General features: G+C 27.6%; 1 protein-coding gene across 1 annotated transcript in view; it reads right to left on the bottom strand.

Moving 5' to 3' along the window:
• The window catches only part of LOC129975118 (trichohyalin-like), a 65,632-nt gene extending 48,345 nt beyond the window's left edge, over positions 1-17,287 (bottom strand). Inside the window, exons 1-2 of the mRNA XM_056088062.1 lie at positions 14,769-17,287; positions 1,958-2,464 (exon numbers count right to left, since the gene is read on the bottom strand). Coding sequence (XP_055944037.1) covers positions 1,958-2,464; positions 14,769-16,574 — 2,313 coding nt within the window. The 5' untranslated portion in view covers positions 16,575-17,287. The remainder of the gene's footprint in view (positions 1-1,957; positions 2,465-14,768) is intronic.
• Between the last annotated feature and the right edge of the window lie 1,353 nt (positions 17,288-18,640).

The raw sequence follows: 18,640 nt of genomic DNA, 5'->3' as shown, positions 1-18,640 counted from the left end.
AAGATTCGACTATATTTTGTACTAATTTAATAATTTGAAACTTATTTTTATAAATATTATGGAATCTTGACATTGATTTTTTTCTTAAATTTTTTTATCATCTGATGGAAGGGATGTAGGATGAAAATATAATTAAAATTAATTAATATTACTTGATAGTTAAGTTACGAAATATTAAACTTTTTACTGTCATCTGCAATTCCCAATGAATAATTTATTTTTCATTCACTTTTTAGTTCATCCAAAAATGAATGAAAAATTAATCAGAAAATGTTATATTTTCGAACATGAAATAAAATCAATAAAAGCGTATAAAAATATTCTCCATTAAGAACTTAAAATCAATTTTTAAAAGAGTGCAACTGTTTTCATATGATCATCGAAAATTTCATTTATGTTGGTAAAATCCAAAAAAATCTAAATCAAGAATGATATTTAATGCTATTTAGGAAACTTAAGTGCATAATCTTTTATGATATCTAATATCTCTTGATGCGTTTTCAGTGATATCTCTATATGTGATATCTATATGATATCTCTTGATGCGTTTTCAGTTTTAACTTGAGTTGTGTTCATAATTGTTCGTAATTAGTTGAAATTAATTAACTAGAAATATTAATTTGTACTTAAATTTATTTCAAATATATAGTAAGTAAACAATTTTGTTATTCAGCGATCAAACTTGATTTAAAAAATAACAAAAGTTATGATAAAATTGTAATTATAATTTACCATATTGTTTAGCATTAAATTTTTCAAATATTTAAAAGCTCCACATAAACATTAATTATAATTTTCATCTTCTCAAGAACTCTAATGGTGTAATTATAGAGAATTGAGAAAGTTCATCATTTTAAGTATGCCAATGTTGAAAATACTATTTTTTACTTTAATGTAGAACATTTCAAAAAGAGAGAAATTGAATTAATTTAGCATTGTAACTCAAAGGTTTTTTTTTTTTTTTGTTTCTTGATTCATGTCCAGGATTACTCAGAGAAAGTTCCACCTACACATGGCCCACTGTCGGTGAGTTTTATGTCCTACCTACCTGGCTGTAGCTCAAAGCATTAAGCGTTAATGCTCCTAGTTTTATGATTTATAACGTTTTTTTACCCTGTTTAATAAATGACGTATATATCCTTTCCTTCAGAAGGATGGATAAAGTTGGAAAGAGAGTGGAGTTTTTACATTTTACGCAGATGTGAGCTGTTTTTTATGTCAAAGGATATTAGGCGTTACATAAGCTGATAATTAAGGAGCAGACAAATGATTAACAGATTATGTGTTTGCATCTTCAAGAAAATGTATATATATATATATATAGTTTATGTGGATAACGGATCTGATAGGGATGTATTTCACTCATTCAGCAATACTTGTCAACATAGTTGTCTTTGGGTTGTTGGCCACCGAAGCAATAAAAAAAAAAAAAAGATGCAGTTGTCATTCTTTTCTTAATTAGCAAAAATTAGATGTGATTAAAAAATAAAATTTACTGACTTTTTGATACATTAAATCTTTAAACATTAATTTGTTTTTAAATAAGTAATAAGTTGCCTAAAAAACTCATTCTTTTTTTTCATTGTACTTTTCGAATGGAGTAAAATAACAGAATACGTATACGGGATAAAAAAACATTAAATAAAAATAAAAAATTCGAAACAGCTTATTATTGAAGCAAGAATAAGAAAATATATAATTCGTTTACATAGAAATAAATTTTTATTATTAATATTTATTTAACACAGATCAATAACTTGATAAAAATTTTATACTGCATATTTAATTCTCCGAAATTCATCAGAAAAGGAAATTTTACAAAAGTTATTGGATGTGGACAATCAAAACTAAATTGATAAGAAGAATCCTCCATGTAAAAGGTGATATGACATCTGACATTTAATGAGGAATTTTACATATGCACTTATATAATTAAAAAAAAAACATGGATACTTACTTCTTTCTTAATTTCTTCATTTTCTTCCATTAATTCTTCGCATAAAGCTTCAGATTGGGCTAATTTTATTTTCATCGTTTCCATGTTGACCTTCAATGTTTTGTCCGCTGCAGCTTCTTGCTTTTTCGACAACTCTTGTTTCAGCTTATTCAATTCATCCTTAAGTTCTTTGGACTCTTGTTCTTTCTTTTGTTCTTTCTTCTTGAATTCTTGCTTGCTGTCCGCCAATTCTTGCTTGAGCTTCTTGTTCTCGCTTTTAACTTCCTCCTGTGAAGACTGCATCTCCATCAGTTTTGTCCTCATCTTGGACAATTCCTGGGCTGTCTTCTCCAAAGCCTCCTTGTCTTTGTCCAAAAGGGCTTGCTGCTTCTTCTGGAGATCATTTTTCTCACGTTCCAGCCGTACACAAGCATCTTCTTTCGTTTTCAGTTGCTTTTTTAGTTGTTCTAAGTTATCCTGGAGTTCTTTTACTTTGTTCTCGAGATCTTTCTGCAATTTGATCGTGGCCTATTCAGTGTAAAATAGAAGAAATTAGTTTCACAGTAAGACTAATAGAATATAGGAAATGAATTTCAATATTTAAATTAAATTTTCATGCCTTTTTAGAATAAACAAAATTTTGATAATTATTGTGATTGAAAGGAAGCTGATAGCGAGCTCTTTATAATGTTTTTAATGGTATATCAAAAGAAGCTTTTTAAAGAAATTAAAATCATAAAGTTGCTTATGTTTTGTACATTAAATAAATAGAAGTATAGAATGAAATGCATGACTAAAAATGATTTTCTTTTTCTTAAACTGTTACGAAAGCATTGATTATTATTTTATTTTATTTTTCTTTTAAGTTATGTTGGTTCATTTTTTATTATTTTTATCTTTGGATTCTTTAATTTTTATAACACCAGTGAAATAATTCTATAATATTTTTCAAGACAAGTAATCTCCAATATTTTATAATATTTTCAAGACAAGTAGTCAAAAATTAGTATAATAAATATCTTGCCAGATACTTGTAATATTTATTACTCACCAAAATTAACTTACATGGTTATATTAAAAGAAATAAATTTGATTTCTAAATTTCTGTCACGTTGAATCAAAGTGCTGTTTTTAACAAGTATCTGTACTTTTAAATCGGAAATAATTGATTTTTTTATATACATATATAAAGGACATTTTTCGTGTTATTCCCTGATTCCTGAATTATTAAATATTTTGTTCTTTCCATTTACGTAATAAAAAAAGCTTCGATTTAGTGAAAAGAAATAAATCAATAAGGAAAAGAAAATATGACAAACCTACTTTTACATGCATGCAAAAGCAGGTTTGTTCCTCTTAAAGGATAAGAAAAAAATCGTTCATCTCTGCTAAAACCAGCGGGTGTGGCCTCTCTAAATTTTCTCGCATATTTTCCATTCCTGCTTCTCCCGCATTCAATTGCAAATTTGGGCAAGGTCACTAATGCCTTACATAACATTGACGAACTATGTCAAGAAATATAGAATTTTGGTCTGAATTTAGCCATTTTTTACTGAATCTCTCGTGCGATTATGTATTTTGGGTGAACTTATTTTTTTTTTCGACAGATTTTAAACTAAACATGACAGAAACTACAATTCTAGTCATAAGATAGCATACCGGATTTCATTAATTTATATCATTGCATTTATGAATTATTGCTTTTATATGCATTCAAAAGTACAGACGGACAGACTGCCAACCCTTTGATGGATTTGTTTTAAAATTTGATAAGAATCTAAATAATTAATAATTAAAATTTATTTTGAATTTGATTTTAAATAAAATCTAATGATTTTAGATCTAAACCTGTGCACCAAATTTTATATATCTAGCTCTTTGCGTTTTGAAATTAACGAGTTCACTTGTATTCGAATAACCAGACAAACAGACTTCATGTGATTGGATTCCGTTCAAACTGTAACAGAAATCCACAAATCTATACATAAGTGCATGTACCAAATTTCATTCGTCTACTCAAAACATTTCTGAGTTATCGTTCTTAAGTTCTTGAATTTATAAAAGTTCATAATCATCAACCACAAGTAACTCCCCTAGTTTAGAATTTTTCTGGGAAAATTCTTATACGTTAATGTGTGTGTGTGTGTGTGTGTGTGTGTGTGTGTGTGTGTGTGTGTGTGTGTGTGTGTGTGTGTGTGTGTGTGTGTGTATGTGTGTGTGTGTGTGTGTGTGTGTGTGTGTGTGTGTGTGCGTGCGTGTGTGTGTTTGTCAAATTTTTCTTGTGTTTGTGTTCATCATAGAATTTTAGGGGGGGGGGGGTTGAAGCAAACAAGCAAACAAGAAAATAAACTATTTATTTCTCAAAAACTGCTACGAAAACATTACTTATTCATGAAATCAAGAAGACCCTTACTCAATATACCGAAATGGTTTGACATCGATTAATTAATAACTTAAACATGATTTGCAGTTCAATTTTAAATCTTTATGTTGAATAATTTGAATTTTTGACTTCGACACTTACTTTAAAAATTGCTTTTACGTTTTTTACCAGCCTGCTAACCCACAAACTAGTTCAAATGTTCGATACCCGAAACGCAAATGTCGTAAGACATAGTATCATGATAAGGTGCCATAAAAATCCTTCTCGGCATCTCCATTGAAGAAAGAGACTCTATTGGTATGATGAAACACACCGATGGCATAATTCCAATTTTCTTCACGTCACACATTCATCTTACACTTGTCGCGAGAAATTTCTGTTAAGTGTACGCCACTGAGTAGATATTTCAAAATCCTTATAAGTTTCATCATTAATTATCTTTTTCTTTCTATGTTTGATTTCTTGTCTGATTTTGTTAACGAGGATTTCAGGCTGTTAATACTTGATAAAGTGGAGAAAATGAAACTTTTCTATGAGTGAATTATGCTATAAACGGAGACCCTGCCCTTACTTATAAGTTAAGACTATCTCATATTAAATATGGTGAAGCATTTTCATTGATTTAATTACGGAAATTGCCAAGTAAATTTAGAAAAGCAATACTCTCAAAAATATTTATTGAATGCTTTAAATATGAATTATGACATTTTTCTTAAATCCAAATGTGGAAAAAAAAACCCTCTAAAAGCGCGGAAAAGAACGACGCTATTTCAACTTATTAATCACAATAATTTGAAAAGTTACTTCAGAAAGATGTATTGACACAAAATTTCTAGACAAATTAGATATTTGTCTGGAAAAAAGTCAAATAATAATTTTTTTTTATTTAAAAAATTCATTTATCTGGTGCTCCAAGTGTTTTTCCGATTATTTCTATGACAGGAATTTGTTTAAAATCTTTAAATGCTGAAATCACCGCGATCAAAATTTGTTTCCGTGAATTAAGAGGAATATAAAGTAAATAAAACGAAAAGACTCTTATATATTAGTCATATCGAATATTGCTTAGTTATACAATCTTTCAGATTGAGAAGTCAGAATATTTGACTTATTCTTGAAAAAAAGGCATTGAAAAATATTTGAAAACCACAGAAATACCACTGTTTCCACAATAATCATTTATGAAAAAAAACTCTTTAAAACGAAACACAATATTGATATACTTCTCAAAATGAAAAAGCATCTAATATGGGATTGTCCTAACTTATTAATTAAAAGTTATTTTAGAAAGATTATATCATTATCTTTGCAAAAAAGGATGTTTTTAAAAAAGTCACGTTGATTATTTCAACAAAAAACGACATTTAAAGAAAAGAAGAAAACGACATGAAACATTTATTTGTTTACAAAATGATTGAACTATATTAAAGGGCATGGAAATATATTTTCCAATCATCTATGAAACCCTCTAATTTGAGTGAAAAAAAATGTTATGTTCAAAGAATTTCATTTTCAGATGGCATAAATATCAGACATCCTCATGAAGCGCAGTTTTTATAATAACATTATGTACCAAGATATTAAGAAAAATTTATTTTGCATGAATTAACGAAATTAGTTTTATTGTAAAATATGATGATTATAAAAATAATAATAGTTTCGGTTTTTTTCCCAGATAGCTTTTTAATTATTATTTGAAAATTGCATTGGAGATAAGTACAAAAATCAACTTTTTGATTAATAAATCAATTTTGCAACGAATCAACTATTAAAATTAACATTTATTGATTAGTTGTATCATAAAAAACAAAAATTGCACATTTCAGCCTTTACAGTTTCATTACTGAGTTTTTTAAGCTGAAAACTTATCGTGAAAATGGAAAGTATGAGCTATAATTTATCGCAGGAAAGGTAATTCAGATATTAATTTAATAATTAATCCTCAGAGACAATAACAATGAATACACAAATATAATCAATTTAGTCTAGATTGTGGGGTCTTCTAATACAAACATCATTACCATAATGCGAACATGTATTGGCATAAAACTAATTAATTTTTATGATGTTCTCTGTAGAATACACTTATTTTCACTTATTTATTATTTTATTAAATTTCTATACTTCAAGAATTTATTATGTTTTATAAGTAGTGTCTATTTTTTTATGGACAACTTTTCTTCTGGTTTGAATGCTGTAGTATATTTTGTGAATAAAATAGCAACGATATTATGTAACGAAAAAATTCACGAATCAAATAATATTCATAAATAGCTTTGATTATTGTTAAGAATTTTCAGTAACCTCATAAACTTTATGGATTTTCTATCAAATTGGTAAAATAAAACAGAGGATTTCAATATATTCTTGAATACGCGATTTTTAACTGCAAAATTTAATAAATATTTGAAATTTTTAACTATTTTAATATTTAGCAAAAGATAAAGCACTCATATATTCTGCATTCCATTATAAGAAAAAAAGAAGAAAAAGATACGAAGATATAAACGACCAAAAATTACGTAAATAATTAGAACTGAGCTCATAAAAATTATTAATTGAAGTCTATTGAGAAATAAAAGAAAAGTACAAGCTGCATCTACAAAGTAGGGCTTATCTTTCATTAAATAAAAAAAGAGCTGACTATTTAATGATTTCAAAAAATACTTCTGCTGGCTCACTTCTACCTTCACTAAATCTTAATCTGATAAATATCAAGAATTTTCACTGATTTTGAAATAGATCTCTCATTATATAAGAAGAAAGTATATGTGACATCATTTTACATTATAAGATGGCCTTAAATCAGGCATTATGCGCTATATTATTTGCAACTATGCATATGAAATAATGGTATCCAATTTTCGAAGATAATATGCCCGTGTTTATTATGTGATTCAGACGTCACATGAAATAACTCTTTTTAAATAAATATAACTCATATTTAAAATATAGGGTTATTATAACTGAATTAGTGATTTTAAAACTCTGTAAATTAAGAATTACTGGTCAGAAGGAGCTACATTTGACCTCAATGCCCATGAAGCTATGGAATTTAATTTCAAAGAAAAAAATTACTTCTAAAGCACTGAGCAGCATATTTAACATTTCTTAAGAAAGACGCGGGCTTTTATTTCATTATTTTCTAATTGAATTCTTAGAAAAAATGACATCGCCTTTCATACTATTTTTGTTTCCTTTCAGTTAAATTGCCGCTTTCCTTTAGTTGACATTTATTTCTTTTAGATTCTTAGAATATCTGTGTTGGCGAATCAATAAGAGGCATTTATTTCCTTCTAAAGCAGTTTTTCTTTGAGAACTTTCTTTATAATGATTTACACAGAGCTATATATATATATACTTATAATAAAGCTCAATGTGTGTGTGTGTGTGTGTGTGTGTGTGTGTGTGTGTGTGTGTGTGTGTGTGTGTGTGTGTGTGTGTGTGTGTGTGTGTGTGTGTTGGCGCTCTACAGGCCAGACTATTCAACCTACAGCTACCAAATTTGGCGCGTGTATACCTTGGAGGCCGGGAATGGGCAGCTGGGGGGTTATTTTTTTGAAATTTTAATTAGAATTTTATTTATTTAAAAATTAAGCGAAATTTTGGCGTGTTTCTGCTATAACTTCCGAAAATATTACCGCACAAAAAAGATTTTTACATGAAGTTAAAGATCAAACATTTATCTTTTAAATGATACCAATGTTTTAACCTTAAAATTAAATTTCTATTTTTAATGAATTTTTAAATAAATATTTTAACTATATTTTTCAACAATTTTTTTCGTACAAAATAAAAATAAAATTTAAGCTGCACGAGCACGTTTCGCATTCATGGGAAAAAATGAGCTTTTTTCAAAGTGTTGCCATCACAATGATTAAAGCTCCAACTAAAAATAAATTAAATCTTTTTGGAAATGAAATCTGCAAAAATATAATTTCCGGCACGTGTCTGTAAGAAATGAAACAAATATAAAATATTATTTTTTAAAAAAAAATAAATTCAAGAAAAATTATTTATGATCTTTTACACTCTCTATATTATTAATCCAATAAATCAGTTTTATTTTAAGGCAAGTTTTGTTTAATATGAACAGGATATCCATTCAAATCAGGGCCACACAGCTAATTTGTAAACCTTTAGTAAGACACAGATCTGCTAAAATGGTCTAAATGGAAAATGATTATATTTTATGTAACTTGATTCAATAAATGCTCTAATAAATAATGAATTTTTGATTTTACATAAAGCTTCTGCTGTAGAAATCACGAATAACAAAATGTTCTTGAAACACTAATATTTTAAATAAAAAGAGTTAATTTCCAATCAACTAAATCAATCACTTAAACTGACTGATTAATAAAAATTTGAACATCACTATTCAATAAAAAAAAAAAAAAAAAAAAAAAAAGGATAATTTTAGATTTTCCATCGATTGTTTCAAAGAAAATACGGCAATCAGCGCGCAAGTTTCTCAAGATTAATTGGCCTAAGATTATGAAAATGTTGAGTTTTTCTAAATTTTTAACATTTAAAACTTCATAAATAAGTCTTAGTTGATCGTTGAAAATAGAAGCATTCATTCATTTATTTAAAATTTGGTGTATTATATTTAATATTTGGTGTAGAATATTTCTCAGAATCTGATACCTTACTGCATTAAATTTAGACTTCATAATTTTTGAAATATATTTATAGGCCGGAACAAAATATTTTTATTGATTTCATTTCAATCCTTTTGAAAGCAAAACTAAAAACTGAATTTTATGCTGAATCTGAGAAATTTTTGTTGAATTATTGTTTGAGATATTGCATAAATTATGAAAAATATTTTGTAGTTCACATAAGACTAAAATACCGAGCGATTCTGTTTGCAATACTCATATTCAATAATAATAATAATAAAAAAATAACAATAAAAATGATAAATAAAATAAAAAGCTTGGTTTCATTAAAAAATATCTTTATACTAATTGCAATTTCAGCATTTCCAGTTTAAATTAAAGTTGAAGTTTTATCGGAAATGACAACACATTAGGAAAATATATATAGTAAATTGAACGAAACGTTCTAAATAACAGTATAAGTTTGGTATGACTATCAAAATTTGAAGATTAAAAATGTTTTGTTTGAGAATCTATTAAGAGAGCAGTTACTTAAAATATTTAATTGAAAATTGTAGCAAGCGGTAATACTGGCGAACCGGCTGGTTTTTAATAAAGAAGCGATAGATTTTTGAAAGTTTGTATTCTCTCGTTTCTTCAAGACAATGTCTAAATTACATCTTTTTTTTTTTTTTTAACTTTTCAATTGATATTTGATTAAATTTCAATCTCATTTATTAGAAAATTTATTGTAATTCTTGCGAATTTGAGAAAATGATTTTAAGATGTCCTAACACTGAGGTTAAGAGTACCGTTAAAAATCATCGTTTCAATACTTCTAAAAATTTTCAGCAACAGTTTGGGGAAAATATAGATTCATACAGATTTTGCAACGATGGAAGCAAGAATTGAGTTAAAAAAGAATCTATTTCTCATGTGAAAAGTATATTTATCAATGGAATAATGAATTCATAAGGATGTCGCTTGTATATATATATATAGTCAAAAGGTAATGAAGTAAATAAAAATACTAATTTCAACACTTAATTTTTAATCAGTATTAAAAATTGAATGGCTATTATTCATGACAAACACAGTAAAAATTATACATAATTAGAAACGAATAATTAATTTATGTATCTTTTTATTTGAATTATTTGCGCTATTTATATGAAATAAAATCAGTTTATGAAACGAAAATAAAATTACAAATTACTTTTTCATATAAAGTAGTTCATGTGATATTTCAATATTTTGGATACACACACACATCTAGAAGTTGAAAACCTATTAAAAATTTTCGTATCTTAGAGTTACAAATAAAACTGAAAGCATTGTATCATTTATAAACAGTATAAAATTCTATTCGTTCGTGTACTGAACATCATACTTATATTAGTTTTTACAACTATTTTAATGTTGCCACACTTTCATTGCTAAAGTAATCTTATAAACAAATTTAATGAACAATTGTTTATAGAGTCATATTAGGTAAACAAAAATTCAACGATAATAGTTGCGGTTTCTGCACACGTGCTAAAGACGCACTCATTTATTCCGAAGTTTTGGGGCGAAGCACCTGAAAAAGAATTCTACATTGCAGTACTAAGGCGTTATGATATTAGAAGGATTAGAGGCCTCAAAACAATTTGGCGCCAATCACCTCCAATTGTCAACATCCACTACTAAATAAGAAAACACCAACATTTTCTATAAAAACAATATCTGCAGAAAAAGATTTTTTTAAATTTTATATAGAAAATCTAAATATCAACAAATACAATTTATTAGTTAGTTATTGGTAAATATAAAAATATAAAAAAACGATTGTTTACGATTTATGTGCAGATAAAAAAAAGTATAATTGCTTTAAAAAATGAATTATTTTGAATTTTTACTCCAGAACTGAATAAAAGGGGCTTTAGTTAGCCTTCATTTGGTCATCTTTCTCTTAAGGTACATTTTCTAAAATTATTACTTTTTTTTTGTAAAGAATGTTATTACTTCACTTACTTCGCGTTTGTAAAAACGATATTTTGTAATCGAGATTTTTCTCACTTTCTAAAATGATAGAGTATTTAAAGGGTGTTTTCTTGTGTATTATAATATACAATACACTAATCTAATTTTTTTAGTCTCCACTTGTTTGTTATTCTAATAATTTAATATTTTTGTTATTCCGTACTTGTTATGCCATCTGGCAAGCAATTCGAGTAAGAATTACTTTCACTATTCTACAATATTTCTAATGCAACAAAAAATGAGATTCAAACTAAAACATAATTGGCATAAAACTATTTGTAGTAATATACTAAAAAATAATAGAAGTGTGTTTTTAAAAAGCGCTTTTCTTAAACTTATGCTTACATTAGCAAATATATAACACTGCTTAGGAAAACGAATGGTCTCAAATTTCTTTTAATGAACTAACATACTTTTACTAACACCAAATTATTGATGATAAATTTAAAACAAATAACAAATTTACATTGATCAGGAATCTTGAACTTAAATGTACTTTTTTTTTACTTTTATAGAAATTAACTTCTGCTTCACAAAAGCTCATTGCAAATTGATAAAGTATTTATTATCACTCAGATTTTCTTAGAACTTGTTTTAGAGGATTTTTTTCCCTTGCTTTTTCCGAATAAATTTTGGGAAAGTAAAATAATAAAAAATCTTCTCTTTCCGGATGAATCTTTTTCAATGTTAATAATAATAAAGTTTTTTTATTTTTTTTAGCAAGCAACAATGCAGTAAACGTGACAAGAAAATCTACTCGTTCTTCTGAATTTTATTTAACAGAATTGAACTTTTCAATTTTAATCAAAAAAGAAAAGGCACACATTTTATAGAGGTCTAAATAAGATAAGAAATGTTTCAATGTATGTGATACGATAAAAATAATTTTTTTAGCTAGTTCGATACATTTTTAAGGCATAATTCTATATTTAGTACAATTTTCAAATCCTTAAATAAAAATGGAAATTGAATTGATTGATATTCTGTGTTACGTAATCAAAACGATATTTATTAATTTAGGTCAAGGTCAACTGGTTGCCCAGTTTAGTGTGAGTCTAGTTTTAACTGAACTATTTATTTATTTATTTATTTTAAAAAATCGTCATTTCACATTATATAGTAAAAAATAATAAGAAAACGAAAGATTTTATTTTCGATGTGAAAAATAAAAGATTCTACATTCTATTATATAATTTTTAAATTCTTATTTTCAAATTGGGTTCTTTCGTATTTCATTTATATAGTTAATCAGATATTTAATTATTATATTAAATAGTTAATCTGATTTAGATATTGAAAGAGTGATGATTTAAGCTAAAATATTGTGGAGGGAAGAAAAACAAAGAAAAATTAATGGGAAATGAAAAACCACGAATCGCTTTTGCTCGGAAAAGCTAAAAAACGTTATTTTTTAGTCTGTTAATTATTTTTTATAATTTTCATGAATTATATCAAAAGGGAGATTAAATAATGATTCAAAATGTTCACATAACAATTTTCACAAACATTTTCATAGTTGAATCATTCAACTTTTCAGTTTCAGAGTACTCAAATTCATATAATCTTGTCACGTATGCAAATAGTACTCTTTAAAAAAATTTTTTTAATCTATTCACTTACATTCCAAGTAACAATTTTAATTTAATGAAAATCATAATAATTTTTAGCGCAAAACATTTTTTTAAATTAAAAATTACAAATTCAAGATTTTTTGCAAAGGTTAGCAGTACAACATACAAACCTAGATAACACCATAGTTTTCTCGATGTAAAAATTCCTTCAGCATTTTTTTTTATTTACATATTTTTTTCTTATCTTTCATATACTTTATCGTAAAAATAGCCTTTGCATAGCATCAAAATGTGAAGTTATGTGAATGAATGGTAGGATTATTCGCAACTGTAAATACAAGAAAAATAAAGATTTTAAGTACCAATTTACCTGATATGAGTAAAACAGAAAGTTCAAAAGAAAGTAGCATACAATATGTGTGTGTGTGCGCGCGCACGTGCTTGCGCGAGCGTGTATAGCCATTTAAAGGTCATCTTACTATAATGCATGGAATCAATAGAATAAGATTAGTTTAAATATATATGTCATCTAATTATTTACTTTAAGAAAAATTTAATAAACTATCGCATATCAGATTACTTTCTTTTAATATCAAATAAAAATTAATACAAGAAAGCAGAATGCATGCAATTTTTTCATACACTTTAATGAGGCAGAAATGGGTATTTGTCTAGTCATATATTACTTACGGTGCCATATTAGTATAATAATTGGGCATTTACAAGTTAATTTTTGTTTTAATTTTATCTTTTTGTGCTTGACTTTGTGTTAGTTATTAAAATAAATGAATGAACTGAAATTATAAAGGTAAATGTGTGTGTGGTACAAATACATTCTAAAAGATAGGAATATGCAAAAGACTATGTTTTATAAATTTTAATTAATAAAAAAAAATAGGGTGTGAATCTCAAATATAACTTCCCAAAATAATGCTGCACAAAAACTACTTTTATATCTCTTTAAAATTCAAAAAATTGCCTTTTTGATTAAACTAGTTTACTTTGTTTGCTGTTTTTATATGTTCAGTAAAGGAACTGCTAGAAAAGCAGGATAGCAAAGGTACTACAATCATTGATGTTCATTTTAAAATTTAATATGCAAATAAAATGACACTGATAAAAAATTATTCAGAAGTAATTCACATAATGCCATAATAATATGACAAAAGTATCTAAAAAATCATTTAACATCTAATTACAGTTGTTTTATGCTTTTCTGTCTGTAAAATGTATTTAAAAAATTAAACTAGAGTGGCACACTCGATCATACGAACAAGAATGATCTTAAAATTAAAAACAATATGGCAATAAAAAATAATTGATCACTTGATAACTATTAAAAATAATCTTAAAATTGGTAATCAAAGAATTACAAATTATTTAAATCTAAACAAACTTTTAAAACTTAATAGAAATAATGATTTCAAGACGAAAGCCAAATTCTTAATTTTTTCAAAGTTAAATGAAATGGTAATCAGAATAAGAAAAGCAGCCATAAGTAGTCTTACCATTCCGTATGATCATTCTTTTAACAAACCGTACTGAAACTGCAAAGTTGCTTAAAATTATCTGTGCAATGATTAATTTATCTTAAGTTAATTAAATTTATCAGAAAACTTGAAAGTAGAAATAGGTAATTAAACTCAAAGATTTATGAACATCTTCTATGAAGTAGTAATAAAATACTTTATGAAAAATTCCCAATATCATTTATTCGGAAATCTTAATACGATTTAAATAAATTATAGAAACATTATATATTTTAAATGCCATCTCTGAGTGTTATCAATGTTATATAAAAGCTAATTTGTACTCTTTTCTTTAATTTATTATTTTATATACTGATGCGCAGTTTATGTACTATATTGCTTCGTAAAAGGTAGAATTATTGATATGTAATCGGTGAAACAATGAACTTCTTGTACATGATATTGTTTTTCTTTTGACACAACTTGAAATAGTAAAGACAACCATAAAAAAATAAATTATTTTTTATGCAACAATCTTTTTATAAAAAATGAATTGCGATTAATTTTACCAGATCTTGGAGAAAACTACCGTACATATATTTAAAAGACTTAATTTTTTCTTTTTATTTCTAGAAACATGTAATTATTGAAACTGAATATATGGAAGCAAATTTAAATAAAGAATATGTATATTTTAGCTTATATTCAGTGCAATTTTCTCATTAGTTTTGAAATATGGATCACAAGCTAAAATGGAATTTATAAACTGAAGAAAGTACTTACCGGGGATTGCGTCACTTCTTTCACCGGTTCTGGAGTAGGCTTCGTTTTCGTGAAAGATGCAGCATTAGCAGGTGTCGTAGGTTTCTTGTCTGGTTCTTTCGGTGTAGTGGCCGGTTTTGGAGGCGGCTCATCTTCAGATTCTTCTTCACTTTCTGTTTCTTCTTCTTCACTACTCGATGATGAAGGAGAAGGTTTTTTCTGAGGAGTCACCTTAGCAGGAGTAACAGGTTCAGTACTTTTTACACTTGAAAACCTTGACAAAACAGGTTTTGGAGCTTCTGCAGATTTGGTATCTTTAATTGATTCCGTTTTTGTATCTTTTAATTTAACCTCCCATGGTTTGGTAACTTTTGGTTTGGAATCTGGTATTTTTCCTGGTTCGTATTTGTTGTCCTTTGTTTCGGAGTCAGGGACTGAAGCAGGCTTTGTTTCTGACGTCTTGGAGGCTGTTGCATCTTTGGCTTTGGTATCGGAAAGCGTGGGTTTCTCAAATTTAGAGCTGGCGGTTTCAAACTTTGATGCCCTTGCGCGAATTTCGTTAAATTTCGTGTCTCTCAGTTTCACTTCACCAAATTTAGTTTCCACAGGTTTCTTTTCATTGTATTTGGATTCTAGAGATTTCTTTTCAGGTACCTTTTCTTCTACTTTTGACGAAGAATTTATACCTTTGGTATCTGCTGCTGGAGACTCAAACTTTGATTTGATGCTTGATTCGAGAGGTTTCTTTTCAGGCATTTTAGGTTCTTCTTTTTTAGAGCTGCTCAAGTCTTTCGTAGTTGCTGAAGTCTCAAATCGTGATTTCCAACTTGGTTCTGGTTTCTTTTCTGGTGCTTTGGGTTCATCCTTTTTAGAGCTGCTCAAATCTTTTGAAGTTGTCGATAAAGTTTCAAATCGCGATTTCCAAAAAGGTTCAGATTTCCTTTCTGGTGCTTTGGGTTCCTCTTTTTTAGAATTATTGTCTTTGGCATCTGCTGTTGTATTATCAAACCGTGATCGAAAACTACTACTTCTATTAACAGGTTCAGAAGTCTGGGACTCAAATCGTGATTTAAAACTACTTGAACGACTTAAAGATTCACTACTAGAAGTTTTATCACTGCCAAATTTTGAAGAATATTTGTTATCTGTTTCTTTCTTGTCAGAAGTCTTTCTAAGCAAATCAAACCTATTTTCTGAAGTTTTTGGTGGAAGTTCTGGTGGCTTAGAATCGTCGGTTTTTGTCGCAGATTCTCTTGAAGTGCGTGATCGCAATTCGGATAGTTTTGCTGATAATCCTGACTCTTTATTTTCAATTTTTAATTTATTTTCAGAACTAGTCCTACTGGAGGATGACTCTTGATTATCTTGAGTGGTTCTTCGTCTTGTTCTTGATTCTGGCAATTTTATCACTGCTATAGCGTCCACTCCTTTATCTTCTGTATCATCATATGTAATTACAGTACTTTTATAACTAGCTTTGGAATCGTCCGCATTTCTAAACAAGGAATCTATTTTCTCTTTCTGTTCATCATTAATTTTTTTCTCTTGGAACCAACTGGAAGTAGAAGATGACCTCTGTCTGGTTCGTCGACCTAACGATGTTGTTTCTGTTATAGTGAAGCTCGCAGACTGGTCGATGTTGGGATCATCATTTTTTGGAGTCTCTGTGACCGCCACTGATTCCCTTCGACGTCGTGGCAAGGGAATCGTGAAACTAGTCGTTACTTCAGTGTTCGATGAGTGATCGTGGATGTCCTTGAAACATCTACGACAGCGATTGGGTTTGACATGATGTGGCATAAATCCTGGACACACCACAGTATTCATTTTGTTAGCGAAAATATCTAGATTTATTTTAAAATTGTTGACAGAAAGTTGTCAATTTAAAATTGAAACAGAAATTAATTTGAATAAAATTCAATAAATAAAAATAGCCTATCTCATATCAACCGTTGACTTTGTAAATGGAATGGTGGTAAAAAAAATAATTTGGCTTAGACGTGAACTGCACTGCTCTAATTTCCGTTGTTCATTTCTTGAGGCTAAAGCACACATATGATCGTAACAAACTTTTATTCCGAAAAATTGAATTAATTGTAGAAGTTAATTCAAGGCACGTAATTCTGTAGAAATAGAAATAAAGTTTAAAATTCTTTTCACAAGAGCTTATAAATATAAATAATTTTTACAGCACAAATCACTAATCTATAAGCACAACATATGACGAGGCGTAAATCTCTCCAAAGAAGTAATCCAATGACTGATTGCACAGGTGAAATTCTATTAGAAGCACTAATTTAACTAAAATGAGAGCACTAGTATTCTTTCTCAATCACACACTTACTGAAAGCACAAATTATAAACGAAGATTATTGGCAATAAATATCTGTACAAAAGCGAAGTTTCTTCTTTTTTCAAAGGTGAAAAAAAGGCGTAAATTTACAGCGAAACACACACACAGGGGGCCAGATAGCGGCCCCTAATTTTCACATTCGGGGCCGCTCTTTCTCGAACTGCTCATCGGATGGTCGACGCATTTTCGAGTTCGTCCAAGACTGTTAGGGTTGCTCTCCAGAAGTTTCGGATTCAGTCGCCAACTTTAACGGCGGACGTAATAGCTGAGGTGGTGGGGATTGATAAGCAAATAGCTTTCTTTGGTTCCGCGTTATTTGTTCTTTTTCTTTTACTAGCTATGCATACGTAAACCAGATACTTGCTTTTCTGCTAATCATGTACATTCTATAATTTTCACTATTATGATCATTTTTTTATATTTAATGTTAAACAGTTTTTTTTATTTATTTAGCATTTAGAAATAATTTTGTTTCTTAAAAATATTTAATATGTTAAACTTTTTATAAAATGCTCATTTAACTAAAACAAATAGAAAGAACTTTTTACAGAATTTTTATTATACAAAGTTCATTGAACGAATTAAAAATAAATGATACCAGTCTTCATTGAAAAAAATATATGTATCGATTTTATTTCAATTTGATTATTACACATTCCTCAAATTTGTCTACTATTTCCTATATCAATATAGAAATTTCAACTAATCTAAATAGTTTCTTTCAAAAGTTTAAACAAATAATTTAAAGGATAAACGTGTATTTACTTATTAAATAACTTTAAATTATTCGACATTTTTGTCTATGAAATTGCACCGAACACTTATATCCAGTATTTTGGAATTTAACTGTAAATATCTTCATTCATAACATAAAAAATAGGTTAATTAACAACTTCAAGCGTAAAATTTTTAAAAAAATTATATTAAACCAAAACTTTATTCTGATTTAACATAAACTAAGCAACATTTAAAAGGGACATCCTTTATTTTTCTGAAATTTTAGATAATGTACGTGTTTAAATATATTTATTTAGAATTAGAAAACATATATATTTATTTTTATGCCTTTCACATTACACAAAATAATGCATATTAAAGTTATTATTCTTGATAGTTTTTTCTTAAAATTAAAAGGCACATTTATTCATTTTAGATCTTTTAAGATTATAAGACCTATATATTAAATATCTATATATAAAATTATTATTAAATTCATAATATATATATTATATATATTAAATTCATAATGTAATAGGTATTCCTTTTAAATAATATTTTTTCTCGTTAATATTTTTTAAATTTTAATTTAGGTGCATTTTTCTAACGTTTGATTATAACTAATATATGTATATGCTTGTGACCGCTTGTGACCGCTTGTGTATAAAAATTCTACAAAAAAAAAAAAATGCCAAATCAAAAGGGCTTTCTAACCAATAAATTAATAGTCAATTTCATGTATGCATGCTCAATTATTAGTTAGAAATGTTAACGAAGAAAGAAGGATTTCTTTTTGTTACTGCACATAAGATAAAATCTATTG

The sequence above is a fragment of the Argiope bruennichi genome, chromosome 7 (assembly GCF_947563725.1).
Source record: "Argiope bruennichi chromosome 7, qqArgBrue1.1, whole genome shotgun sequence".
Taxonomy (NCBI): domain Eukaryota; kingdom Metazoa; phylum Arthropoda; class Arachnida; order Araneae; family Araneidae; genus Argiope; species Argiope bruennichi.
The sequence above is the reverse complement of the archived record's forward strand: the minus strand, read 5'-3'. Positions and strand labels throughout refer to the sequence as shown.